Source organism: Lutra lutra, chromosome 16 (genome assembly GCF_902655055.1).
Source record: "Lutra lutra chromosome 16, mLutLut1.2, whole genome shotgun sequence".
NCBI classification, from domain to species: Eukaryota; Metazoa; Chordata; class Mammalia; order Carnivora; family Mustelidae; genus Lutra; species Lutra lutra.
In genome coordinates, this window is record NC_062293.1 from 6,603,739 (window position 1) to 6,630,991 (window position 27,253).

The following is a 27,253-nucleotide window of genomic DNA, read 5'->3' on the forward strand; positions in this document are numbered from 1 at the left end:
TGACTCTGTGCAAATGCAGGTAAATATGAATGTCCAGGGGGAGGGGGCACTGTTAAAACCTTCCCATTTAAGCAGGGAATTCGGAAAATTCTACTTGGCCTGTGCGGTGAGGGTGGGGGATGGAGGTGATGCCAACGGCATCTGCCCCCCGCCCCACTTTCCACCTGCCTATGATCCTCACCCCAGACAGCCCTGGTTAAGGATGAGATGGAATCTTCTCCAGCTGGGACTGATTCTTTTTTTTTTTTTTTTTTTTTTTTGGTCCTTCTCCAACACCCTGCTCCCCTACCCCTTAGCTCCATGTGTGGGTGTGTACCTGGTTTTTACCTCCCTAAGGAAAGAGAGAACAGGGACGGAGCCCTGCTATGTCTGGTTGGCCCCAAGGGGTCCATATCTGACCCCCAGTTGGCCAGGATGCTCCCCTAACCCTCCCACCTGACAGCCTCTGGGCTCCGTTGGTGGCCTCAGCTCACTGTACCTCCTTCCCCACCTCTGATCCCCGAACCCCTGACCCTGCCCGATGGACACACATGTCTCTTTCCAGTGCCCAACTGTTACAGGATTTTTGTTCCCTTACTGTTGTGGTTCTTGGTCACGCCTCTTCGAAGGATGAAGAGGTAGACCCAGGGGAGAGTGATGGGCAGTGAGGCAGAGTTTATTGCGTGATGGTACAAAGCTCCTGGAGAGAGAGGGGACCCTAAAAGGTTGCCAGTGTGGTGTTCAAATTTATAAACTCTTTTGAAGAACTATCTTGAGCATCCTGGGTGGGGGGGGCCCTGTGGCTTGGCCGCTAAGGTGTGCCAATCAGGGCTTCTATCATGCACCTGTCTCCCTAATGGGCTGTTCACATGTTGCTGGTCTTTGGGGCTGACATCTGAAAACTATCAGCTTGTGATAGTGACCCACGTTTTATGGTTCATTGTTTTGTTTCAGGATGTTTTGCAAAAGTGACTCCTGCAGACGCTGGGACAGGATGCTCTCAGGTCCTAAGCTGTGAAACAGGATGCTAGTGCAGTTTGGTCTTAGCTGTCCCCGTTTTTTTGCTTTCTTGTTGGGGACCCTGGCCCTGACTACTAAGTGTCCCATTAACCTCTAACACAATGACACTGACTGCCAGGGACAGAAAAACACCCAAGTTTCTCTGTCCCAGGGCTCCGCTCAGCACCCACAACAGGGCAGGAGCCCAGAAGTTGTTTGCACAGTTAGAGGAGCTGGCCAGTCACATGCTGCCCAAATGTTGTCAGGCTAAAGGTCACAGTCCCCAGGCTGGCCCCAGGCAGCTATAAACCGGCGTTAAGGGGAACAGCATCACCAAGTCCTAGCTAGCAGAAGCCTCCTGCTTCAGACCCCGTGCCCAGCGAGCAACAGGCTCCATGTTCACTGTAATACCCCAGAATAGTGTTTTCTCCACCCAAGACAGTTTGCGCCCAGATGACACTGGGCAATGTCCGGAGCCATTATTCGTTGTCTCCACTAAGGGGATGGCGTTGCTACTGAGTATCTAGTAAATGGGAGGCCAGGAAGGCTGCTCAGCTCTGACAATGCACAGGATGACCCCAGCACAAAGAATGATCCAGGCCCAATGTCAGTGGTTCGAGACTGAGGGGCCCTGTCCTAGAGGCAGTCTCAAGGTAGCGCTGGGGCTCCCCGCATTGCCAGCCCATTGCACCCACCCACGCAAGCATAGTGAACCCCTTGGGCACAAAGACCCACTTGCCTGGGCCCCCTGCTGGGTGCTGGGCCCAGAAACAAGGGAATGAACGCTATCGGTATTGGCCTGCGTCTGGGGCTCACAGCCCGGGAGGGAACAGGAAAAAGGTCACAGGGGACGGTGATCCGCCCCACCCCCGGGGTGGGGGTAGGTAGAGCGGAAGCAGAGGGTCTCTACTTGGCCTCAGGCTGGGCAGGCAGCTGCGCTACCACCAACCCCCAGCGGGCGCGGAAGCGGAGCCAGCCGGTCGGGGCCGGCTCCTCGGGGTGCCGGGGATCAGGTTGCAGGGATGGCAGGGCGGGGCGCAGGAGGCGGGGCGCAGGAGGCGGCCTCGGGTTGGCCGGCAGCTAGGGGCGGGGCCCCTCGGATTGACGCCAGATCCCTGAGTCCGTCCCCCCCCGCCCCCCGTCCCAGCCCCCCAGGTGCGTGGGGGAAGGTGGGTTGGGTGCGGAGGCGGCGGGAGGGAGTCGGGGACGCGCGCGGTCCACCGGGAGAGCGGCTGGAGCGCGGGGTTAGGGACTCCGTAAAACCTTCGCCGGCCCCCGGCCCTGCCTGCGCCGTCGGATGCTGAAGCCGACCTCTTCGTGCTCCCAGGGCGCCCCAGGGCCTTGGCTTGGAGAGGCCCGGGGTGCGAGGGTTGAGCCGCTAGGATCTGGGCCCCCAGTGCCTCTGCACCAGACCTTGAATCCAGGCCGTGAGGGCTCATTCTCAGCACAGCCTGTGCTTCAGGGTCCCAATTCCAGGGCTTGTGCAGAGCTGGGCCTCAGGGTGCAACTTACAGATGAGGAAAGCTTGTCAGAGGAGTTAGTAAGAACTAGGTCCCACCTGAGGAGCCAGGGGCGGGGGAGTGGGGTGTTGGTGGAAGTGGGATGCTAACCCGTGTGGATCCAGGAGGGAGCCCAGTATCACCCCGTCCACTTCAGCCCTTGGGTCTGACCTGCGGGAAGGAAGAGTTAGGCTCCGAACCCCCAGAGGGCAGGGACCAGATACTGCTTCTCTCTGTCCCCAGAGTAGGAACTCAGTATTTCCTGTCCACTGAAGGCAATTCAAGACCCCCTCTTCAGCCTGGTTTCTTGAATTCCTGTGCCCCAGGTGACCCTCTTAGCATCTTGATGGTCAACCCCTGCCAATCAGTATCTGACCCTCTCCTTAGCACCCCCTCCCATTCCTGGCAATCTGTTATCCCACCACTCTGGGGACCTCATGCATGCGGGACAGCAGAGAAAAGGAAAGGAGGCATGTCCAGAGGGCAGAACCCACTGAAATCTGGCCCCGAAAGCAGTGTGTCTGGGCAGAAAACACTGGACAGCTAGCTTCATGAAACTGTGACTTTCATGGAGTGACCTTGAGGAACTAGACACTAAATATGAACTCAGGGTGTTAGTGCTTGTATTTTACAGGGGAGGAAACTGAGCGGCCCAAGGTCACAAAGCTAGTAAGCACGAGTTGGGATCCGAACCTATTGTTGGATTCCTAGGTCATGTTCTCCCTGCAGAACTGCCTCCTGCTAAAAGGGCAGCTGGTTTCTGGTCCTCACTTCATTCCCTGTACCTTTCAGTCACCCACAGCCCACAGAGGGACCCACCACCCACCAGCCTTCATCTGTCAATATCTCTTCTAAAAGGAGAGGAAGGTCAGAGCTGCGCCCTCAGCCCAAGGAGGAGGATGAGGTCAGAGCATTACCCAGCTGGAAGAGATCTAAATAATTCATGGGGCTGTGTGAATCGGGGGCTGCAGCTTCCGGGAGGGCCCAGAAGGCACACAGCAGACAGGAAACAAAATCAGGTCACTTGCACCTGAGCCTGATCTCTGCAAACCCCATGGGGCTGAAGAAAGTGCCTCATTTGGTGACAAAAGGTTGGAGGGTGTGGCCCCGGCAAGTCAAGTCACTTCACCTGTTTCTTGCTGCTCTCATTTCTAGCACTTACGTGAGGTGTGAACACCCAGTGTAAAGGGGAATACTGGGTGTGGGCCTTGGCAGGTCCTCAGGGGAGGTAGTGATCATCCCCCTGGCCCCATCTGCCTCCCCACGAGCCCAGTATGGCACTCAGTGGCACCCCTCCAGCACACCAGGCAGCGGCAGAACTATGATAGGGGCTGTCCCCCTCTCTTACCCCATCCTCCATTCCCAGATCTGGGGGAGGAGTGCAGGGGGAGGGGCACAGGCACAAATTTGCCTATTTTTGGAAGCTGGTTTCCTCCCTTAGAATAAATCCCCAACCCAGAAAAAGTTGGAATCCGTCTTTGTTGGTCTAGAAGGGAGAGACTAGGTTAAAAATATGTATCAAATCCCAGAAACATTCTCCGTGAACACATGGGGATTCTGTCATAGGAATTCCTCAGAAACAAGAGGAGAACATCCTTTAATTCTGAGCAGTTACGGTCCAAATTACTCTACTTTGAGCTGAACGGCTTGACTGTGAAATTTATAAGGTGCTGTTCTAACCTCTTTTCGTTTTCTTCCATCCCAGGCTCATTTGTGATACGGCTGGACCACCTGGGGAAAGGCACCTCTCTCCTAAAAACACACCTGTCTTCTCCACTTGGCCAAGGTCTGGAGGGAGCAGGGCCACTGGGTGTCCCCGAGCCAGGGTGGCCTGCAGTTTTCAGGAGCCCATCCTCCCCAAGCCAACACCCAGATCCCCGGTGTACTCAGACAATGAACAAACCCACATTCACTGCACGCTGCTCTTCGAGGCCGTCTGGTGGGGCCCAGACTCCCATGAGACTATCACTTCAAAAGCTAGACAGTGCCTTTATTCACTGGGAAGAGATCTTGGGCCACTACCCTAGATCAAGAAAAGTCTGAAGTGCCCCCAGAACTCCCTCTTCCTCTCCAACAGAGGGAAGTAATACTCTGTTCCAGGAGCTGAGCAACCCAGGGCATGATGGGTCAATGGTAGTGACGGAGGGGGCGTGGGTTGGGTGGGTGGGGGGGAGTTGTCACAGACAGCTGTACAACCCTACTCTCTCTGCAGGGCCTGTTCCCCAATTTTTACTCTGGAAAAATATTCCAGTAACAAAGGCACAGGCTGCTGGGGGCCCGAGGGTGGCACTGGAGAGCTGCGGGCTGACCAGAGCGAGGCTGGGCCCTGCTCTTGTTCTCTCTCCCGACCCTGGGCACCCCGAGAAGTCTCTGCACTGAGCACAGAGCTCCAGGGGCATGCCTGGGGAGGCCCCCTTGGACCAGCCAGCTCTGCCTGGTACCCAAGTGCAGGACAAAACCAGGAGACGATGCTACAGAGACCTCGTTCCCATGCGTCTGGAGCTGCGCACATCTCCATCCTTGCTGCCACCATCACCAGGTCCTGAGAGATGCCCCCCACTTCCCTGGGTGGCCGTCAGGACCCTCTGGAGCATGCTGTGGAAGAGGAAGAGTGCCAGCACATTTGGGGTGCCCAAGGGGAGGCGGAAATCTGGCGTCTGCCCAGCAGGACATGGCACGAGTCCCAGTTCTGTGAGCAGCTGAGAGCCCGGCTCGTGTGATCCAGACTCCCAGCTGGCCCCTGAGGATGCAGCCCAGCGCCCCCCACAATGTCTCAGTGGGCCCCAGCTCACTGCAGGTGGGGAAGGCACGGGACCATGGCGCAGGAGGGCGAGTGAGGGAAGCAGCACCAAAGGGGCTTGGATCCACCACCGACAGGCCACGAAGAGGAGCGGTCTCTGCCCAGGCCTCGGGCTGAGCTCCGGCCCTGCTCCGGGGCCTTCCTCGGTCCAGGTGGTGGCAGGAAGCCCTGATGAGAGAAAGCCCACTTCCGCCAGGGCTTGACTCCAAACACCCAGGCGCAGGCGGGGCAAGCTGACGCTGGACACCAGGACAGCCAGGAAGGCCCGTGGTGTGAAGACAGGGCATCTGAGGATGGCCATCTGGAGAAACCACAGCGTGGGGACACACGGGCTGTGACTGGGGGAAGGGCCATCGAGAGTGGACAGAGACGGCTGGGCAGTTCTGTAGATCCTTGTGGCCTCAGTCACGTGGGGGGTCAGGAGAGGCGGGCTGGGCAGCAAAGGGACTGGCCCCGGGGCCCCAGCCACACACCTCGAGGCTTCACAGGCCCCCACTCAGTCCTCTGCTTCCTGTTGGTGGCCTCCGGTCCCTCCCAGTTCCAGTGACAAGGGAAAGGTGCTGGGCCCTGCCCAACCCGGACAGAGGTACGAGGACATCAGGACGACGTGTGGTTCAGGGAAGAGGGCTTCTACCATCTCGTTTTATTTTGCGGGGACTGAGCCTAAAGTAACCAGAAAGAACAAGAGTCAAAGGGGACCCTACCGCCTGGGGGGGCCCAAGCTCCGTCTTTCTACTAAAACAGTGTCTGAGTCCCAGCGGGGCTGGTGCGATCTGACATAGAAGGGAAACTCTGGGAGAAATTTGTTTTTCTTCCGGCAACCTTTCTCTTCCTTCCAACAGAGACATTTTTTTTCCCCTACGACCGGTGTCAGAAAATAGCTTCTGACTCGTTGGGAGAAACATTCCCAAGCTCGGGAGGGGCGGGCTTGGCAGCCCCTTTCGCAAAGCCTCGAGCCGGCGTCCAAGGGTCAGAGCACGGCTGCTCATCCAAGCCCAGGCCTCTGGCTTGGTCCCAGGGTGGGCCTTGGAAGACAGAGCTCCAGAAAACCCGACCGGTGCTGGCCACCTCTAGAGGCTGTGTGGCCCTCAGTGGGTCTGTTTGGTTACCTGTGACAGGGGCCAGGAGAGGGACATCCCCGCCTTGCCTGTGAGGCCACGTCCAACCCTAAAATGGCACAATTTTGGGATTCTGACTCTGGAGAGAGGATCGAGGGCTGTCCCTGTCCACCCTTCTTGGCAGCCAGGTTTAAAATGAGCTGATGTGGAAAGGCTTTGTTGATCATAAAGGACTCGGCCAGAGGACATGTTAATAACTGCCCAGGAATGAAACCAACCGGAACCGGCCGACCCTTTCCACCTTTGGAAACCCACTTTGTAAACAGGCACCGGGGCTTTCGGAGCCGTCCGCTCCCACCGTGCTCAGCACAGCACGGTCTGAAGGCACAGGCCGGCCGCTCTGCACCGCATCGGCGGGAGCACATGAATGGCCGTCCCCGCCTAAGAGGGTCTGAAGCTGGTCCGCCTTCCCTTACATACACCCTCCGCAGAGCTGCCTAGTGGTAGTGCTGGGTCTGCCCTCCCCACTCTGGCCCCGTGCACGGCTCGGGGAGGGGGGTCCCCAAGGAAAGCTGCCTGATCTCCGCTAAGCCCAGATGCTGGACTAGACCCTGGACAGGTGCTGGGCCCGGAGTCCACTCTGACCGCACGCGACGCCACACGACACAATACACAGGCTCGGCTGAAAACTCCTTCCCTGCGGGCAGGTGTCCTCTCCTGAACTGCACGGAAGGAAAAAGCAGCAGCGGCCTTCACGAGAGCCGGATTCAGAGGGAGGCGGTGGCTCCTCAGGGACAGAGAGCCCAGGGTTAAAAACGACATTCCCAGAGGAAGGGCTCATAAAGCAAAAACGTGTTTATTAGGCACCCCTCCTCCTCACAGAGGAGCAAGACCCAGGACAGACACGCCTGAGAAATCTCTCGAGGTTGCAGGAATCTCTCCGAAGACTCCAGAAAATGTTGGCACTGACCGGCCACCACCCCAAGAACACTATCTGGCTGGAGCACGAAGCCAGGGCTGGCTCCTCAGCCCCAAAGACACTGAGGAGTCGGGGAGGCGGGGCCGGGGACACCCACCCAGACACTGGCGGACAGGGATGGCCTTCCCAGCTCTGAGCCACTGAAGGGGCAGGGGCCACAGGAGAGTTCTGGGCTCCTCCCCCCGGGGCCCTCCCCAGATCTGCCTGCCTCCACCTGGCCTCCAACTCAGTCCCACACATAGGGGTTTCTAAAGACCTGGGAGCTCTTGCCGTCTCTCAGCGGGGTGGCTGCCTGGTGGCTCTGGGCGGCGCACACGTCCTCAGCCCTCAGGGTGGAGTTGGCACTGCCCGTCACCTGGCTGTTGGCGGTGGCTCGTGGGAGGATGACGTCATAAGATCCTTCGGACTGGAAGGAAGGACAGGAGGTCTCACAGCCCGCTTCCGCCAGGGCGGACGCACAAACACTCTGCTTCCTGCAGGGCTGTGCCGACCAGCTCCCCTCCTTCCCTGCGCCCCCCGCCACTGCCCCCCAGCAGGGCCCCAGTGGCGGCATGGGATCGGGGACTCCACTCTGCAAACGGAGGGACTGGCCTCTGACCTGGAACCCCTGCCCTCACCCCGCAGAGCGCCTGGCCTCGAGGCATGGGAAGAGGCCTCCGGTCACCTCTGATGGCCCCCGGGGCTTCGCTGTTTTCAGAAGGATCCATCCTCTTCTCGAGCCTCCTCCTTCCTGCTCCCAGTTCCTGGGGCAAGTCCTGGGGCCCAGTGCAGAGTGAACCGCACTGAGTGGCCACTACCTGCCTAGGAACTGCTCCCAGGCTCCCTTCTCCCCGAACTCTTCCCCGAGCCCTCAAGTGGCAGTAGGTGACACCCAGTGGCATCAGAGTGGCAGGTCTGCCTGGCCGAGGACAGCCGGCAGGTCTTGTGTGTGCCCGTTTCTGATTTTGAAGCCTGAACAGGCTAGTCCAATGTGGAGACTTAAGGCCCAAATTCTCTGCCTGGAACCCGGCTAGAGCTGCAGGGGTCCGGCTCCTGTGTGGGCGAGAGACGGCTGTCAGGGGGAGGGGAGGGTCCAGAGGCACCCGTCCCAACTCCTGCCCTGGAAGGAAGGTGAACTCCTAGCCCACCTGCCTTATCCCTAACCCCTGCTACTCCAGGGCCCCAAGCTGCCTTTGGTGGAATCAGACCTGGGAGGCCCTCCCACTGGTTTACAATCCCCAGCTGACGGGCCCCTGGAAGCTCCCAAAACATCTAGGCGGGTGAGCCTCAAACCTGGGTGTGCCTCAGAATCACCTGGGCACTTGGTTGGGGCCCCCGTCACACCCAATCAGGCTCCACCAAGTGGGGGCCAGGTCAGTGTTTAAGTGGGGTGGGGAGCCCCCATCTGTCGTCTTCGCTCATCTCTCTGGGTGGTAACTCCCATCCCGGCAGACTCCAAGCTGTCACCATGATGCCACGAAGAGATGCAAACCATCAGCCATCGCACCCCTGGCTCCACGCAATTTGCATTTTCAGCAAGTTCCCAGGTGATGGTAATGCTGGGGTGGGGGGCCCTGGGGACCACGTTGTGAGAATCACCATGTCAGATAAAACATCCCTGTTCGTCCGGATCCCCAGCCACCAGGGAAGCAGGACTCAGTGTGCCAGAACGACTAAGGGGTAGCCAAGCTGGGACAGCTGCTAGAGGAAGGACCCTGGGGCGCTGGGGGTGGGGGGGAGTGGTTCACAGCCCGAGTGGCTGGGACCAGCAGACTCTGCTTCCGTCCTTCAGAGACTCCTTGCCTCAGCTCAGAGAAAGGGAAGGGGCTGGAGCTGGAGTTTCCGATATTCCTTGCACGCTACACTGCCCTGGGGCTCACGGCATGGAGGGGGGGTGAGAACACCACCGGCTGATCTCCCTGGCTTCCTGTTCCCAGCGTCTTGCCAAGGCAGGTCACTGACCTCTCCCCACAGTGACTGCCAGCCCAGGGGGAGGAACATATATGGAGTGAGTGAGACTCTAACCCGCTGTCTTCCTGTTCCCACCCCCCACTGGCTAATGGAGCATCTGGTTTCCAGAACCCAGGGGAGGTATGAGGTCGAGGGCTGCCTCCCCCTGCTTGTGGGGGGAGGGGAGCCAAGGCCCTCTTGGGACAGCTGTGACTCAGAAGTACTTACCCAGACCTGTTTTCTGGTCCTCTGTGCCTTTGGGGGCACTAAGGAACGCCACCTCCCTACCTGGCTGAGACCTTCCTTTGTCCCTCCCTAAGCTCCTTAGGGTAACGCAGGCATCTCCCACCAGCTCGAGGAGGACTGTTCTGCTTTCTCTGCAGCCCGGGGCCGGGCCGGGGTCCTTGTGTGATGCCCAGGGACATAGGGCAGGTCCCCCTGTAGTGCCACTGAAGGCAGTGTCTACATCAACTCCAGGAAAAGGGCATTAGGAGCCAAGGGGCTCCGCTCCCTGAAGCCGATGCACCAGAAGGAGAAGCCTACCTTGTCCCCATCACCTCCCGACCCAGCCGGCACTGGCCACTTAGCCTCTGCACCCTCGCTACTGGCCGGCTCAGGCTGGGCGCCGCTGGGGCCACAGAGACGCTGGGACCCCACTCACCGGGCCTTTGTGCATCAGGGCCATCTCGGTGGGCTGGTACACGCTGGTCAGCAGCTGCCCGTTGTACCCACTGTATGGTGACACCGGTCTCTTAGCTGCAAAGAGACACAGGAGTGGTTTGGAGAGTGGACTCTCAGGCAGGGCTCCCCAGGGGGCATGGAGAGGGGAGAGCGGCTCACCTTCCCTGGGATAACATCTGACCCAAGGGGGAAGCCTGGCCAGGGGTGGCCCACCTGGTGGGGCGGGTAGCTGCAGGCGGGCGGGGGGGGCCCTCCAGAGACCAGCATGCCTTTGTCAGGGGTCAAGAAGAGCATGCTGCTGCCTGCCTTCCGCTTGGGCTTTCCTGCACTGGGAGGACCCCCCGCCAACCCTGCTTTCAGCAAAGAAAAATGCTCCTGTCAGCAACCTTCATATCCCCATCCGCCCTCCGGGGCCAGAGGCCAAGAGGGGCACATGGGCCTTCGGCTGCCTTCCAAGGTGGCCAGGCTCCAGCTCTGGCCTCCACCAATGCAGGCTAGCTGCCAGAGGCTAGGGTACACGGAGCAGACACCCCACGGGCTGGGACTCCTCATGTCATCCCAGGGCACAGCTGGCTGCTGATCCGCCAGGACCCCACAACCCAGAGCCCCACCAGGAGGACCGAATGTACACGCACCCTGTCCTGTGGCACCCTGGCGAGTTTCCAGACTATTTTCAGCTCCAAGAATACCTCCCCCTGCCTTTGGGTATGTTGGTGTCCTGATCTGTTCTACCCTGCTGGGGTTCCCAGGGTGTCCGAGAAAAGCTGATGACCAACCCCTGGGGCCCAAGAGCAAGACAGGAGGAAGGATGTCTGTCTCCTGCAGGCTGCTGGCCGGCAGCTCCAAGGGACCACAACTGTACAGGGCCAGCTTCCTAAGTGCCATGTCCACTCAATTGATTTTTCCATTTAAATTTAAAAAGCGGGAGGTGGGGGGGGGGAGGAAAAAAAAAAACCCAGAAATGTTTGCCTTGAGAGGACAAAGGCTGAGTACTACGAGGGCCTCCTGGCCAGACCCAGGATGAGAGCAGACATGGGTGCCCAAGCCCCACCCCCACTCAACTGGTCCCACTCTGTATGCAGACCCTGGGCTATCCCAGTGGGCAGATCACAGATGAAGTGCCGGACAGGACAAATGTCACTCCTTCCCCCAAAACAGAAATAATGGGGATCTCAGTTTGTAGAGAAGAGGCAAGGAGTTCTGCTTCTGGAACTTTCCCTGTCTCTGACTCAGCCCCATGGTGGAGACTCCAGAGCTGGCGATGGACAGCCAAGAAGTTGAAGTCTTAAGCCCCCAAAACATCCCGATCAGACCAGTCTGGGATTGGGGTCAGGGGGCTGTCCTGGTCTTTCTGTCCTCCAGTTCCCAGTCATGTCGGACAAAGAGTACTGTGGGCAGCTGGCTAAGGATAGCATGCCACAGGACACATCAGGAAAGGCACAGCATGTGGCACATAGTAGGTGCTCAATAAATGCTAGTGGTCCTTACAGTTAACAAAATGTCAGAGAAATACTTTTCTCTTTGGAAGCCATTAGCTCAACTGGCAGCCAAGTGTCCCAGAGAATGATCCCCCCCTCCCCCTTCCCCCTCCCCTGCCCGCCTGCTTCTCAAGCTGCTCCCAAGGCAGGGGCTTGGCACAGGCTGCAGAAGCTTCACCCATTCCCGCCTCTTCCAATTCCAGGACGCCCTCGGCCTGACCCCTCTGAGGCTGTACATCTGGCCGGTGCCCTTAGTGCTGGGCTCCAACAGGAAAGCCCCATCCCATTCACAACGAGCCAGGAAAGGAGCTTGGGGACAAGCCAGGGGAGAGTGGGTGCTGCCGAGACCAGGATGTGGCCCAGTGCTTCTGTTAAAAAGAACAAAATCGGGGCACCTGGCTGGCTTAGTTGGTTAAGCGTCCAACGAACTCTTGATTTTGGCTCAGGTCATGATCTCAGGGTCGTGAGATCGAGGCCTGTGTGGGGCTCTGCGCTTAGCAGGGAGTCTGCTTCTCTCTTTCTCCCCCCATCTCCCTCTGTCCGTCCCGTAGCTTGTGTGCGTGCTCTGGTGTACGCTCTCTAAAATACACAAATAAATCTTAAAAACAAAAAAAAAAAAAGAACAAAGTCTTCACAGAGAAGACTTTTAAAGGAAACTAAGACTATGAATATGTACATAATGGAAAAACAAGTCCGGGAAGGGTGGTTGTGATCATAGTAAAAGGAGAGGAACACAGACGGCTAATAGCTAATACGTCTAGAATAATTTCCAAGTGCCAGGCACAAGCATTAACTCAGTCTTCGCAAGAGCCCGATTTAACAGGAACCATTATCATCCCCATTTTACAGATGAGGAAACAGAGGCCTGTGTTGGTAAAATATCAGTCAGAGGTGGCCAAGGACAGGACAGGAAAGAACGGGATAAAACTGGGGAGACAACCTGGGGAGGGGGTCATCTGTAGTGTTTGAAATTTTCCAGTGAAAATATATTCATGAACCACAGGAGTAGGAAAAAAAAAAAAAACCTTAAAAAATGGTATTTAGGGACTTTAAGGCAGAAAACTAGCGATAATTCCAGAACCTTCCATCTTGCTGAGGAGACCAGCCCCAACCGTCCCGCTGTCCAGGATGTGGAACGATCGATGGGGGACGCAGGGACGGTATCCCTCTGCCTACCTGAGGCTGGCTCGTCCATGGAGAATGCTTTGTTCTCCACAAACATGCTCTGGCCCTTCTGCTCTTTCAGGATGGTCTCGTAGCCCACGCCGCGGGTAGGGTACATGTCCCCCTGGTAGCTCTGCTCCGGGCTGGCCTTGGTCACCTGGGAGACCTCCGGGATGACATAGAAGAGGACAAAGGCCCAGGCGTTGGCGGCGAGGGCGATGGCCAGCGTGGGGTCATCCCAGGTGGGGCTGTTGCGCTGCCGGTTGCCGTAGGTGTACATGACGATCCACACCACCCATATGGCCATGGACGTGGCCGTGGTGAGCAGCACGAAGACGCCGTGCTTCCGCCAGCGCCGAAAGCGGCCGCACAGGGCCGGCCAGGCCCCGGTGAAGGCACACAGCAGGAGCAGCATGACATAGATGAGCGCCATGACGAAGTCCATGTTGGCAATGGCGCAGGGGGAGGCTGCGGCCCAGGCCGCACTGCCATTGCCCTGAGGGCCGCCCTCGCCGCCGCTCCCCCGGACCAGCGTAATGATCAGCCACTCGGTGTTGATGATCACCTCCACGAGCGTCAGCAGCAGGGCCACTGCAAAGATCACCCAGCCCCGTGGCCCGTGGTTCTTCCGGGCCAGAAAGTTGAGGGCAAAGACATGTGCCACCAGGCAGGAGAAGCAGATGGCGAACAGGACTCCGAAGAGGAACCGCCGCGAGGCACAGGTGGAGAAGTCGGGCTTCACCACGCAGGCGAAAACGAGGCAGAAGAGGCCCAGGGTCCCCAGCAGGAAGAACACCTGGGTCCCCAGGAGGCTCCGCTTCTTGGTGTCCTGCACAAAGGGGAGGCTGGCCACGAGGATGATAGTGAGGACAAAAGTGGTGACGACTCCTGCCCCGGCCACCGCCTCCAAGATGATGCCCCAAGCCCCGGAACGGTCACACAGGTTGTAGTAGAGGGGGTTGAGGTCTGGGCTGCAGCCAGGTGGCACGTGGTTCTGGGCCTGGGCGCCTGCGGACAGGAAGAGAGGCAGCCCCAGGCACATCAGCAAGGTTTTGGGGATGGCCATCCTGGCTCCCAGGCCAGGCGCCGGCTGGGTCCCTAGAGACAAGAGAGGGAAAAGGCAAAGTCAGTCCTCCAAGGCCAGACTCGGACACACAAGTCACTTGCTTCCCCCTTTCCTGAACCAGGGCACACAGCGGGAGCAGATCACAAGGCTGTCCCCCAGGCTTCAGAATCCTTCTCAACACAGCACTCCTGGGAAGCGTATCAGCTGACCAGAGAGGCAAATGAGATGAAGGCCATTTGTCATCTCTGTTCCTAGTCATGGAAAAGGCAGAACCTGTCCCTGAACTGTCAGGTTCCCTCCTCTCCTATCATAACCAGGATCGCAATACTCCCTAAGCTCCTGCGTTTGAGCTGAGGGTGACAGGGTTTGAGAGCAAGTCAAAACCAAGCCTATCACCCATTTTTCACTTTCTCTCTGCCCTGAGACTCCGTCTCTGTGATGCCCATGACCATGGCCAACCCACCATGCGCTCATTCACACACCACAGACTTCTGAGCCCCTTGAAAGGCATGGCCTGCAGCCAGAGAAAATGAAGAGAGACAGTCCTCTCGGATTCCTCCCTACCACCTCCCTTTTCTGCCCTTCATTTGCCCACTTCCCACGTCAGGTCTCCTCTTCAGAACCCAGACTTCTTTGTCTAGCTTGGTTGCTGGAGTCAAGGATAAAATAATTTCTCAGCTAGGGAGTTAATGACTTCATGCAAAAATCCTCCTATGAGGCATTAACATTTTAAATCCAAGAATGGGGAAGGGCAATGCAAAGCCCAAAGGAACTTATTGTCACAGAACACATTAAGGCATCGTAGCTAGAAGGCAAAAAAGAGATCTTTCATTCACACTAGGAAGGTACCCTGTTACTCTATGTACTACTCACTGGACCAGTCCCGATGTCAACAGCGGCTCTAAAGCGGCTGGTGAGCCGCAAATAAAACGGAACCCCTGCCCTCAACACCAGCTGGGCTAGCCCTCTGTGGATTGGGAGGTGACGAATGTGGCAGGTTGGGTGCCTGGGTGGCTCAGTTGTTAAGCATCTGCCTTCAGCTCGGGTCATGATCCCAGGATCCTGGCTCCGAGTCCCACGTCGGGCTCCCCCTGCTCAACAGGAAGCCTCCTTCTCCCTCTCCCACTCCCCCTGCTTGTGTTCCTGCTCTGTCAAATAAATTAATAAAAATCTTTAAAAAAAAAAAAAGAATGTGGCAGGTTAAGAGAAATTAAATATCTAATCAGTGAAAGATTTTAAATTTACTTGGAGAACAGAGAATCCCGATGTTCTGAACAGCCAGGTTCAAAAATACTGCAAAATGCAGATAAGCACATTAAATCACCCCTTACGTTCAAGTAAATAGTTTAAAAACCCTCTTCCTCTCTCTCCCTTCTTGGGTCCCCAGAACTTCCCAGAAAGATGGCAACCAAGTGGGACGCCTGGGTGACTCAGTCGGTTTAGGTGGCTGCCTTTGGCTTGGGTCAATGGTCATGGTCATCCCAGAGTCCTGGGATCAAGTCCCACATCAGGCTCCTTGTTCCGCGGGGAGCCTGCTTCTCCCTCTGCCTGCCACTCTGCCTGCCTGTACTCTGTCACTCTGACAAATAAATAGATAAAATCTTTAAAAAAAAAAAAAAAAAAAAGGCAACCAAGCTTCCCAGGACGGTAGTGACCACTAGTGGCTCGCAAGGGAATGGCATGATCCAACTCTTCCCACCTCCTTCCTTCCTCCTTCGCGGGTGGCTATACCGTCTACCCCCTTATCACCATTCCTAGTTACCTAATTTCTAACAGGTGAACAAAAGTCCTAAATCTCAGTCAACAGAAACTGTCTCTGTCACTGATAAGTGGAAGAGTACGTGCTACTGGATAAGGGAAAATAAAGCTCAAAAATTAAATGAATCTACGTAATAAAGATCATCAATTTTCAAAGTCCTTTAACATATCCCACAGGCCCAAGGCACCCCTTGAAAACACTGTAGGTATCTCGACCATCTCAGCTACTCAATTTTTTCTATTTCTTTAAGATTTCTATTTATTTGGCAGAGAGAGCAAGAGAGAGCACAAGTAGGGGGAGCGGCAGGCAGAGGGAGAGGGAGAAGCAGACTCCCCACCGGGCAGAGAGCCGGATGTGGGGCTCGATCCTGGGACCCTGGGATCACGACCCGAGATGAAGCAGGTGCTTAACTAAGTCACCCAGACGCACTCGGGTCCTTCATTTTTCAGTTAGTCTGGTTCCTCCCCACCCCCATGCTACCTATCATTAACTCTTAATAAGCTAACATCTTTACTGTGTTTCCAAATAACTGCATGGTCAGAGCTCAGTTCTAACACAAAAGCATGTTTCCCCTGCATCGAGATTTAAATCAGCTTTCGTAGGGGACTCTGTGTAATCGTAAATCAATAAAGCATAAACTGTGTTTACAAGTGCTGGAAAGAAAGAAGGGTCGATGACTGATGCATAAGGAGGAACACCGAACCACTCCAGGGAGAGAGGTGATTTGCAGATTCCATGCTAGGGGTTCCTAAGCATTCAACCCTATCTTGGGTGTTTGGGGCTCACAGCAAAGCAGCCAGAACTTGCGGTAGAGTTGGAGATGTGGCAGTGTGCCCTGAGAAAGGCCACCCTGACTTAGCCCTCAGGTATCTGCATATTTTCCAGTACTTTACCCCCTCCCAGCTCCGGGTGCCAGTTTAGAAACAGGCACTAATTCCCAATCAGAAAATATCTACTGTGCATTTGCGGGGGACAAAGGTCAGTCGTTCTCCAAGCTCTGGGAAACGAAGATGAACAAATACAGTCCCTGACTGGATGGTTTGTTTGTTTTTTGTTTTTTGTTTTCATTTTGTTTTTCCTCCATGACTTGATGGTTTTTAAAATCCAGTACGAGAGATAAGGTAGGTGTGTGAGAAAATGGTTAAGTACCATACAAGAGAATTTGCCTCTGGGGGAGGGAAAGGTGCTCCAAGAACACCCAGATAGAAGCTTTTCCAACTAAGGGGTCAGAAAAGACCGAATAGAGAAGACCGTTCAATAGCATTTTATTCGGTATTGTATCAAGTATGAACCAAGTTTGTAAGGGGAGACACAGACTAGAAATGCTACAGGGAGGGAGTTTGGGGCATCATTCTAAAGGCAATGGGGAACCACCGAAAGCTGTGTTTTGCACAAACGTGGAATAACCAGGGTTGTGCTTTAAGATCTCAATCTGGCCAAATGCACAGGCAATCGATTTGTTGAGGACACATTCACCCATTTAAAGATGGAGGCCAAAGGTAAAGCCATAACGGCCAGATCTGAGAGATCATTTCCCAAATAAAATCTAAGGACTGGCTGAAGGAGGGGAAAAGGATACCAAAGCCCATTCTACAAGTTCAAATCTGGTTAACAGCCACGTCATGATGAAGGGGAAAAACAACAACAACAACAACAAGCTAGGTCCCATTTAGCTCTGCAACCCTTCTGGTCACTTACTCTTCTCGATCCATCTTGCTCTTAGAAGTACATGCCTTTACTCAGCATCCAGCAACCTCACAGCTCTCTGCCCCACCAATGTGGGGAGAGGAAAGAGGAAACTCTTCCTGTGCCTCCCCCTCCGGCCCCGGTACCCTGCTTGCTCAGAGGCCCTGAAACTTACCAGCCCCAGATGAAACAAACCACTCCCACCCCACACAATCCATTTCTCTATTCCCCGAACACGCAAGGGCCAGTATGGAGACAAGAATGCACCTACTCTGGCCTAGGACAGTGATCCGTGGAGGCCAACAGACTTAGAGAAGGAGGCTCAGAAGAGTTCTGCACGGGTCCTTTGACCTCCAGGAACGCAGATTCCAACAGTCAACCCATGCCACTTTTTACATGATGGCAGGGGCAAAAGGGAAAAGCACTGCAAAGAGATGGACCCAGCTCTGCTAAGAGGCTCTCCCTCCTGCGGGTCCCTAAAGCCTGCACCTCCTGGTTGTCTTCTGGGCCTGGATGGCTCTTCTACGCAAGGGCCTCCCCTACCAGGCTGGAAGGTGTGTGAGGGCAGTGAACAAGCCATGTGTATCTTAGCATCCCTGCAAACATCAGAGCTGCACCTTGAACAGAGGAGGCATTTAAAAAGCATTCGCAGAACAGACTCAGTGCCCGCTTCTCCCCGGCCTTCTTCAGTCTGGAGTCACATCTTCTGCTTCAAGGTTCTCAGTGGGACCAAGGAGGAGAGTGGGTGAGGGACCTCCTCCTGCCCCACGAATTTCTCCCTCTCCACCGCAGCAGCACAGCCCAGTCTCGGATTATTTTCTGGACAAAGGGGCCCTTTTGCTTCACCTCCCTGGAATCAGTCATACAAATATTTTTAATCACCTCTGAAATCGGCCTCTCCACAGCTCAGCCACTCAGCCCCCAGCTCTGGTCTGAGTCAGCCCAATCCAGTTCCTGAATCCCCTTCCTCCCAGCTTCTCTCTCCAAGCGGAGCAGAGAGGCCTCAGCAGGGGGTGGGTTCAGAGGCCCAGCGGGCCCTGACTGGCTTGATCAGAGGCACTCAGACCCACTCACCTTTCCAGAACCCCCACTTCAACCCCGCCATTCACACCAGAACCTGAGAACCTCTAGGGCATAGGAGACCATACCGAAGAAGGTACTAAGGGCTTCACAGCGCCGCCCTGTTCTGGATCTCCCAGGCTCAAGGACAGAGTAAGACATAGACACGCAGCCTGTGGTTACATTTAAGGGTGCCGTGACCTCCAACAGCCCCCTTTCAAAGGCACCTAGGCTCACCCAGGGACACCACGGAGCATCCTCCTTCCTCATCTGCCAGCACTCAGCAGCCTATCAGGACAGATGGATGGACCCAGCAACAGCCCTCCCATCTCCTTCCCTTCTCCCCAATCCCACCTCCCCTCCTTGAAGTTCTATCATCTTACTCCTGTCCAGAGGGCTCTGGAGACTAAACCCATGGATAAAAGGGATCAGAGATGCCCTGCTAGAAGGTACTGAGGTACCCAGGCTGGGGAGGGAGAGGCTTCTGAAAACCTCAGCCTAAACCTCCACATTAAGTGGACCTTTGGGCCAAAATTTCCTGAGCATTCTGAAACGTGGAAGTCTTCAATCCAAGGGTTTGCTGTGGAATGCCACTCTGGAATGCGCCCCGCACCCCCCCACACACACACATAGAAAGACAAGGTGGGGACCTCCAAGAGCCCAGAACCCTATTTTGACACATTCTGATCCCTGTGCTGTAGGACCAAGATCGTGCAGCTCTGAAATGATCAGCTTTTCTGGGGTGTAAAACTGCGGGCTTGAGGATGGAGGGGCCCTACCCAACCCCTGCGGCTGCAAGCCCCCCCCCCCTTGAAAAGCCCTAGCCGGTAGGAGAGGGGAGGGGAGCAGGGATCTAGGAGCCAAGCTGCCAGAAATGGGGCTCCTTAATGGTCTGATTCCAAACTTTCTACAAGATTCTGAGAATTTCTCTCCTCACTCCTGCGGTCTGCACCGGCGCTCCCCCCGCCTGGGGAGCAGGGACCCATCCTGTCTCCCGCATTCCCTTAGGCCACAGAAACCTGCTCTCCCCATCCCCGGGTACCCGAGAGGAGGCCGCCCCACCAGTCAGTGCTGACCGTGGACTCACGCAAAGGGCCGCGGGAGTGGAGGGGGCAGCGACTGTGGAGTTCGGACAGTCCCGGGCTTCCCCCACCCCTGGTCCCCAGCCTGCGCCGGTTTGGAAAGTTTCTGTGACCGAGCGGAGTTGGCGCAGCGTCCCCCGCGCCCCGGTCTTCCACCCTCGGGCTTCTGCCCTCGCCCACGGCCCGGCGGCCCGACCGGGCTCTTCCGGGCAGCGGAGTGGAGGGCGGAGCGGGAAGGCAGCAGCCCTTACCTGGGACGCGCCGCCCGCCGCGCGCCGCTCGGCGTTTGGGGCCACCTCCAGCCCCAAGCGGAGCGCGAGTGGGGTGAGAGGGGCTCGGCGGAGGGAGCGGAGCCAGACGCAGCCCCGGCCTGGGGTGGCGGGGCCCCGGCGGGGGCTCGGGCCGCAGGGCCTGCCTCTCCCGGGAACCGGGGCTGGGCCGGCCGCACTCGGTCGCTCCTTCTGGCGCTGGCCTCTCCCCGCACTCCGCTCCTTTCTCTGGGAGAGGGTGGGCCGGCGCCTGCATCACCGTGACATCACCTCCATTCAGGCGCTTATCGCGCGGCCGCGGCGCTCCAGGTATGTGCAATCCGTTTGCACAGCAACAGAGCCCGCCGGGCCCTCCCCCCGCCGACTCACCTCCAGGCTCCGGCGAAGCGCACTTTCCGGCAGGGGAGGGAGCTCGGAGTTACTGGCGGAGCTGGCCGGAGTGTTGTTGCTGTTTACTGCCACACCCCCGCACGCGGGCGCGCGCACTCACGCGCACTCACGCGCACTCACTTTCAGGATTCGGCTTTCCCTCCGGAAAGCGGTTTGGGGTGCAACCCAGCACACCTCTCCGGCGGGCTCTCTCGCCCCGCATGTCCCAGCGCGCGCACACACGAACACGCGCGGCGGCCACCTTGGTGCGTCTCACCGAGCCTTCGTCACCTTCGTCCTGGCCCTTCCGTGAGGGACACACGTCGGGCACAGTTCGCTGCTCTGGGCTAGAGCGAGGCGCACACTCGGACACAAAGTCCGTCTTTGTCACGTCTTCTGTGCCCCCTCCCCGAGCTTGCACACGTGGACACACCACCCACCGACTGTCCGCCTCTGATACGCGCGGCCTTTCTCTGGCACCTGGGTCACTAAACGTGCATGGGGGTGCGGAGGGCACACCGCGAGCGTCCCTACCGCCGTGGGCGGAGCGGGGATCCACTCGGAACCGTGAACAAACGTCACCCCGGGCCTGACTCCCCTGCGCCTGGATTTCCTGCGACCGCCCCAGACACGGCCAACTCTGAGCAAGCGCTCCCCTCCCCGCGTCCCCGTTCCCTGTTCCGACTTGTCCTAATTAGCCTTCACGGTCATGTTCCCCGAGGTACAGTGTTTAACCCGGCCCCCGCGGTCCCTGCGCTCAGGGACGCATCGGCCCTAACTCCGAGTCCAGCTCTCTAGCCGCCCGCGGACTTTTCCACGAGTTCTAGTACCCTCCGCCCCACCCCCACTCTCTGCCCCGGGGTGGATCCGCCAGTTACCACCCTTTCCCCTCCAGCCCCAGGAATCAGCAGAAAGGGAACCGCAAAACTGGGGAAGCGAATCCAGTCTGGGACGTCCCCGGCGCAGTAAACAAGAGGAGATTTTTCCGGCCGCCTTCCCCTGGGGCTGGCGGGCTCTGCGGGAGGTGGGCAGCGCAGTCCCGGGGCGCCCAGCGGGGCCTAGTTAGCAAGCGCGAGAGGCCCAGAGGGGCCGCGGCGCACTGGGAAGGGAGAGGTTGTTGGGTCTGGCCGGGACCCAGGGGACGCGGAGGGAGGGCAGGGCGCCGGGTCTCCGGGGTGCTGGTTCTCGTGACGCCGAGTTGCCTGGGGGATCGCCAGCAGCGCGCGGTAGGAGCCAGCCGGTGGCGGGGCCGGTGACCGGGCGTGTTTGCACAGCCCGGAGCGCCCTCGGGAGGGCGGGGGGAGAGGAGGCGGCTGGTCCCGGGTTCGGGGGGTGGCAAGGTTGGGGGGAGGGCGCGGGGAAAGGGGAGGGGTACCTCCAGGGCTGTTTGTGTGCCTCAATCTACGGCAAGCAGGAGTCAAACTCAATGAATCACCAGGAGCTGCCGGAGCGATAAACCCCAGGCCTGCCCCTCCCCTCGCGCACCGGCCTCTCGGAGTCCAGGAGGGATTGTTTGCTTAGCGGCCGGGGCCGGCGGTGGGGCCCTGTGTTTTCTAGAACCTGCCTCCCTCCCTGCGCCTTGCCGTCGCTGGCAAGTCTGGGAATCACTGAATTGTTTCCGTTCTTTTTAAATATTAAAAGGAACAGCGCGTTCTGGTGCAAAGTTGTGCCTTACTCTACGTCCCCCTCCCCTAAGTCCACTCCCACCCCGACGTCTTCCCGACCTCCCATGAGGGTGTGCAGGCAGGTGCCCGTGCTGGGAAGGCAAGCCCCAAGCGAGCCAGTAAGTCCCTCTGGCCTCCGACTCATGGCTCTCATCACCAAGGCAAGTATTGAAATCAGTTTGCAGGGAGGGTCGCTCATTAGCATATGTGAAAAGCCAATTCTGAGAGTCAGGGATGGGTGTAGGGCAAATGGTCTGGGAGCGGAAGCATTCTGGATCCAACCCATCTTCTCCAGCTTCTGGAACTCCTTCAGGTACAGAGGACTCTCCCAAGAGGCAAGTTTTCCCCTGTCAGTCCCTGCCCAGGCAGGGGTAAGGTTGGGGGGGTATGGGGCTCCTGGCCACCCACTGGGAGTGGGTGAAGAGGCAAGTCAGCCTGCGCAGTCGGCACCCTTGGAAATGTAGGGCAGCTTTCCGAGAAAGGTTTGCTGTGTCCCTTTTCACCCCGTCTCACCCTGGAACAGGATCTGCCTTCAAAACAAAGCAAGGCCCACGGGGCAGATGACCTGTCCCTTTCAGCCTCCAGGATCCCTGGTGCCCTCTGGTTTAGTCCCTCAGGCAGGGCCCAGCTGGGTGTGGGATGGTGGGACTGGAGGTCCAGATCATGAGAACCCCATCCCACTCCAGCCCCCGTGAGTCCCCCTGTGGGGGTGAAGGGTGCTGCTGGACACAGGCAGCCTGCGTTGGCTAGAAGGGAAGTTCTGTGAGAGGTGTGGTGTTTTCCAGAACTCCAGGTATAGGGTTGTCTGTGCCCCCAAATGCCATTCACCCAGTTTAATGACCTATAGGCATAGAAGCCTTTATGAACTCCCATTTTCACCAAAAAATAACACTTTGTGAAGTCATCCTCTATGGATACTGCCCCCCCCCACCCCCGCACTGTTCAGAGAGATCCTGGATTAATGGATTGTCAGGGAGTGTCTGGCTCCCTCCCTCCCCTTATATATGGCGCTTGGGTTCCTCCTTCCATCCATCCCAGCCTTTCTTCAATGAGCTGCAGTACGCCAAGGAACTGACAGGGCCCCAGGGGTCAGGAGCAGCTCTGCTACCAGCCAGCTGTGACCTGGACAGGTCACTGCACCTCCCTGGGCCCTACTATCCTCTCCTGTACAATGGGCTGATAACCTCAGCTTTACGGCTCACCGAAACATCCAGATGAACCCGAGTCTGGAGTGTTCCTCACACAAGTGTGCCCCTCACAGGTGCCCAGTGGTCAGCCTCTCCCTTCCTGGTGCATCCCCTCCAAATCTTAGTCCTGTCTACTCTTGTAGGAGTTGCTTCTCTGACCTTCTTTCAATTCTGTTTTATCAGAACAGCCTTATCACACCATGCTCTGGGACTTCCCCTCTGCTGTTCCTTCTTCCTCCAACATCTTCTACCTTCTACCTCCCTCCGTTTTTCTGACCAAAATTTTTACAGAATCTGCCCTGCCTCAAAGCTCAGCCCCAGTGTCCCTCTGTGAAGCTTTCCTCACCTTCCCCAGAAAGAACTATTGGACTTGCTTTACCCACAGGTTTTTATGGGTTTGTTTACTTATCATATCCCAGTGTATCTTCATCAGTCCTGTTCACTGTTGTCTCCCCAATCGGACTGTGCCGTTCTCAAGAGGGGGACCTGGCTCATGCATTTTGTGGTCCCCGGCATCTGGCACAGAGCCGATCACGTGGTGGCTCCACTGTTCTGTGGTTAGGCCGGTGGCAGTAAGAGTAGCAGAGGGGTGCAGCCCCTGGAGAGGGCTCTGCCACTGACCTTCACTCCCACCACGGGCTTTGCAACCTTGCAACCTTGCAAGCCTTGGGCACCTGCCCCACCGCCCACCACACCTGCCCCGCACACGGTCCGGAGACCTTCCTGGGAAGCCGACAACCCCCAGTGCCTTTCGGAGAAGTCCACTGCCCCTGGACCAACAATGCCCTCCATTCAGAGTCCAGGTGGAGGAACTTGGCCACCTGGCTTGGGGCACGGGGGTCAGGAGGCTAGAGGTCAGTTTTGCTCCCTAGAGGGACTGCCTTTTGCCTGGGTAGCAGGAGTCCTGCATTGCAGTTTCAGCTGGTGGCATCACTCTCAGGAGACATTTCCTTCTCTGGGGAGGGGGAGGGCTGCGCCCTCACCCCCACAGGGGTTGAGTGCCCTTGATCTTGGGGCCTGGCCGCAGTGAAGCGAGAACAGTCCCTCCTGGAGCTGAGGGTGAGGGCTCTTGGCTCCCTGACAGGTAGGTACCTGGAATCCTGTACCAGGCAGCTGAGGGCCCCACCACTGGCTGGTAAACAGATTTTGCATTTGACTTTTCCTTGCTCCCAGGCTCCATAATAACTAAATACTACCCAGCCTACAGTGTCTGGCTGGGCCTTTTTTCTCTTGTTGGAGGACAACAGGACTGACTCTGAGACCAGTAGGTACCCCATGGTTTTTGTTTTTTAAGGACTCGGGTCCCTAGGTGGCACTTTAAGAACAAGAAGCCAGGGGTCTGGGAGCGGGCAAGTTACACACTAATTCACCACAACTGGCTGCCCATGGGTGATCCGTCTGGAAATGGACCCGGAAGCAGGCCTTGGGCAGAGCCTGCTGGAATGTCGCCTGCTACCAAGCCCATACACAGCGGGCACAAATCTGTTCTCCGCCTCCGCCCCCATCCATGGCTCAGTGGCCCCTAGTCAACTCCCTGTGGAGGAGAGAACTGGATTTTCTGAGCTGCCCAGGTCTGGAGAGTGTCCATCAGTGCACAGTGGATCTAGGAACCAGGGTCAAAGCAGAGGGTCCAAGGATTTGGGCCCCTCCACCCTCTCACCCCTTCCAAAAACGAGAAAGAAATGTATACACAATGCTGTGTCTAGTTCCCCCTTACCTTCAGGGGAGGGAGGATCTCACCCCCATCTAAGAACATTTCAGTGATGGGTTACCCTTTACTTCACTCCAGCAGCCACATGGCCCCAAACTGATTACCTCATTTACAGTCTTCCTCTCACCCCCCAGCACTCCAGTCACCCTGCAAACCCCCATCCATCAAGGGGGCATTCCCTGATTTCACCCCTGGCTCATGGGCTCCCACCACCTTGAAGGGAAAGACTAAGCTTGCTCGCTCAGCATTCAAGATCTCTACAGCCACAGCCAGCTCTCGACCCCGGGCGCCAGCCTCACCCCCCTCCTCTTCCCTACAGGAAATGGCCACTCCAGCCTGAGAGGTCAGCTCCCAGTCTGGCCACTGGACTTGCCTTCCTGTGGCTTTGCTCACACTGCCCCCGACTCTCAGTCCGGGAAGCCCCCTCGGGGCCTCTCTGATCCAGTCCCCTTGGAAAGTCCTGTGCTCCTCCCAGGATTTTTCGCTGGTGACCCCATCCCACAGTCTTCCTCCTTCTGCTCTCCTAGAACTCCCCTTCTAAGGCAAATTTGCTAGCCTAGCAATGCTCTGTGTCATTACTTATACCTTATGCACAAATATCTTGATTCTCTAATTGCTGATAGGCTTGATGGGGACTGGACTCAGATTTCACGTCTATCCTTCCTTGCAGTTCCTAGGATAGTGCTTTATACACACTAAAAAAAAAAAAAAAAGGCAATAAATATCAGCAGAATAGTGGACTGACCAGCTAGGAACTGAGCAAGGCAGCCTTCTTGAAGGGGGAGGGCAGGCTCAGGGTCTAGCCTTGGCCTTGCTGTGGTCATGAACCCCCTACTTAGATCCCTGGCTCCCTCTGGCTCCCAGAAGTCCAGGCCAGGAAGTTCAGAGAGATGCTAGCTGGTCTGACAATGCAGTCCTCATCATAGCTTGTCTTTGTGTAGTGCTGTACAATTTTCAAGTGTCTTTTATACATATTCGATCCTTATAATCTTAGGAGCTCAATAAAGCAGATATGATCTCGATTTTATAGATTTAAAAACTGAAGTTCATAAAGGTCAAACAGTGTGCCACGATTAAAACCCATTTGTCTGAACTCCGCCGGACTTGCATTTTCTCTGTGGGGTGCCCGCCAAGTGCTTTTTCTCATCTCTCCTATCTCTCCTATCTCTCTATCTCATCTCTCATCTCTTACCTTTTCTGCCTCATTAGTGTACGTCGTCTTGTGTCCCCAAGCAGAGTGTGAGCTCTTTGAAGGAAAGATGTGTCCCTGATCCATCTTGGTTCCCTTGGTGCCTTGCCCATAGTAGGGCCTCAATTAATATTTGTGAGGGAGGAAGTAAGGGAAGGATCTGGACATGCCTGCATGGGAGAAAGACAATGGCAACAGAGCCCCCCAGCGTCGAGCTGACACCCTCCCTTCTCCCAACAGTCCCTTCGCCCTCCGAAGACATCTCCCGCCAGTGCTGTGCTAGACAGTCGCCTGGCCTCTGGTAAGGCCACCTGTCTCCCTCTCTAACCCCTTCTTCCTTCTCCAACCATGTTCTCTGGGTGGCCCGCTGACCCCTACGGTCACTCACGGCCCCTCTGCACAGTCCATAGCCTGCCTTTTACTGGCCCCGTCAGCCACCAACACAGTTCTCTCAACAGCGTTCAAAAGCCCCAGTCCTCCTCGCTGCCCTGACCCACTCTCCTTGGATCGGAGAGCACCCCGACTCTCGAACTCAGCCAGGACCCCGAGGTGATGGAGAAAGCCCGGGCACCACAGGAGACTGGCGGCACTCACCAGAGGTGGCACTCCAGCAGGGCAGGGCCTGCCGGCTGGCTGCACAACAGTGTCTGATCACAGCTGTTCCCACCCTGCCCGCCCCCCTGCGCCACTTGGGGCTTGACTCTGTCTCCCTTGCCGGAAGCCCAGCTGCGGTGCAGCGGGAGGCTGCCGGGAACCCACTGCGCTATTCTGGGAGCGTGCTGGAGCTCCCGGCTGCCTGGTAGCAGCTGAAATTTCAGCCCCTTTGGTTTCCAGGCGGTTCTTCTCCTCCCCTCTGATGATAAGGCGGAGTTCAGTCATTACGCAGAGTCCAGAACCACGGATGGTGCATTTGAGGGTCTTAATAGCAGCTGCGGTTACGCTAAAGTGGGACCTGGCCATAAACCACGTACACTGGAGCCCGCCGATGCCACGGCCTGCGTTCTCGCTGTCAGTCGTCCAGCCCGGAGCTGGGCTTCTTTACTTCTACCATCTGTCCCTGTACCCGCCCTGCCGCATTAACCCGTTCTCAGGCTTTCTGGCACAGCCCCTCCCAGATAAAGCCCGTGGTGGAATTCCTCTGAGACCCTGTTTTCTTCCTTCTTCTTCTTTATGGTTTTTTAATGGAGATGGCATGATTTGATTCTGCAGTGTGAGCAATAAAGTCTGAAGGCTGAGTTTGGGTGAAGGAAGATTCGAGTCATAATCAAACCCAGTGACGACAAAATTAAGCCCCCGTGATGAACCTATTTCTGGATAGCCTGTGTAAAAGACTGTAGAGATGATGCAGCCAGCTTTATTATCCTCATGTGGGAACTGGAGGCCCCGGGTGGGAATAGAGCAACCCCCTAAGTCACGTGATAATGGACATAAGGCTTAGGTGTGGCCTTTGACCTCCTGTCATGAAACCATACTTTCAGAACCAGAAGGAGCCGCAGAGTTGTCCAGAGAGCACAGAATGTGCTCGTCTGTGAAATGGGGTAAACATCTGTGCCCCGTGTGAAGATTATGCCAAACCACAGATCTGAGAACCCTTGGCCAGAATGCCCACAAATTGGGACTTTCTGGCCCCAGGCTTGTCACCCACC

At 56.9% G+C, this 27,253-nt stretch overlaps 1 protein-coding gene across 8 annotated transcripts; it reads right to left on the reverse strand.

The window, feature by feature from the left end:
* Positions 1–4,449: 4,449 nt before the first annotated feature.
* GPRC5C (G protein-coupled receptor class C group 5 member C) lies at positions 4,450–26,338 on the reverse strand. Of its 8 annotated transcripts, XM_047705958.1 has the most exons (7): positions 26,202–26,338; positions 25,611–25,777; positions 25,004–25,113; positions 12,579–13,664; positions 9,905–9,999; positions 7,571–7,720; positions 4,450–5,940 (listed from the first exon to the last, which is right to left on the reverse strand). In XM_047705958.1, the coding sequence occupies exons 4-7, from the start codon at positions 13,630–13,632 to the stop codon at positions 5,908–5,910; spliced, it is 1,332 nt and encodes a 443-aa protein (XP_047561914.1). In that variant the 5' UTR covers positions 13,633–13,664; positions 25,004–25,113; positions 25,611–25,777; positions 26,202–26,338; the 3' UTR covers positions 4,450–5,907. The 8 variants fall into 8 exon arrangements, with proteins under 8 accessions (XP_047561914.1, XP_047561915.1, XP_047561917.1 ...); XM_047705959.1 differs by lacking the exon at positions 25,004–25,113; XM_047705961.1 differs by lacking the exons at positions 25,004–25,113; positions 25,611–25,777; positions 26,202–26,338 and adding an exon at positions 21,232–21,323.
* Positions 26,339–27,253: the final 915 nt, after the last annotated feature.

Coding starts and splice junctions, on each gene's coding strand:
- GPRC5C (XM_047705953.1), bottom strand. CDS start 19,743: ATGCAGGCGCCGGCCCACCCTCTCCCAGAGAAAGGAGCGGAGTGCGGG. Junction 10,000..12,578: donor CATGGACGAGCCAGCCTCAG/GTAGGCAGAGGG, acceptor GTCTCTTTGCAG/CTAAGAGACCGGTGTCACCA. Junction 7,721..9,904: donor CCCTGATGCACAAAGGCCCG/GTGAGTGGGGTC, acceptor CCTTCCTTCCAG/TCCGAAGGATCTTATGACGT.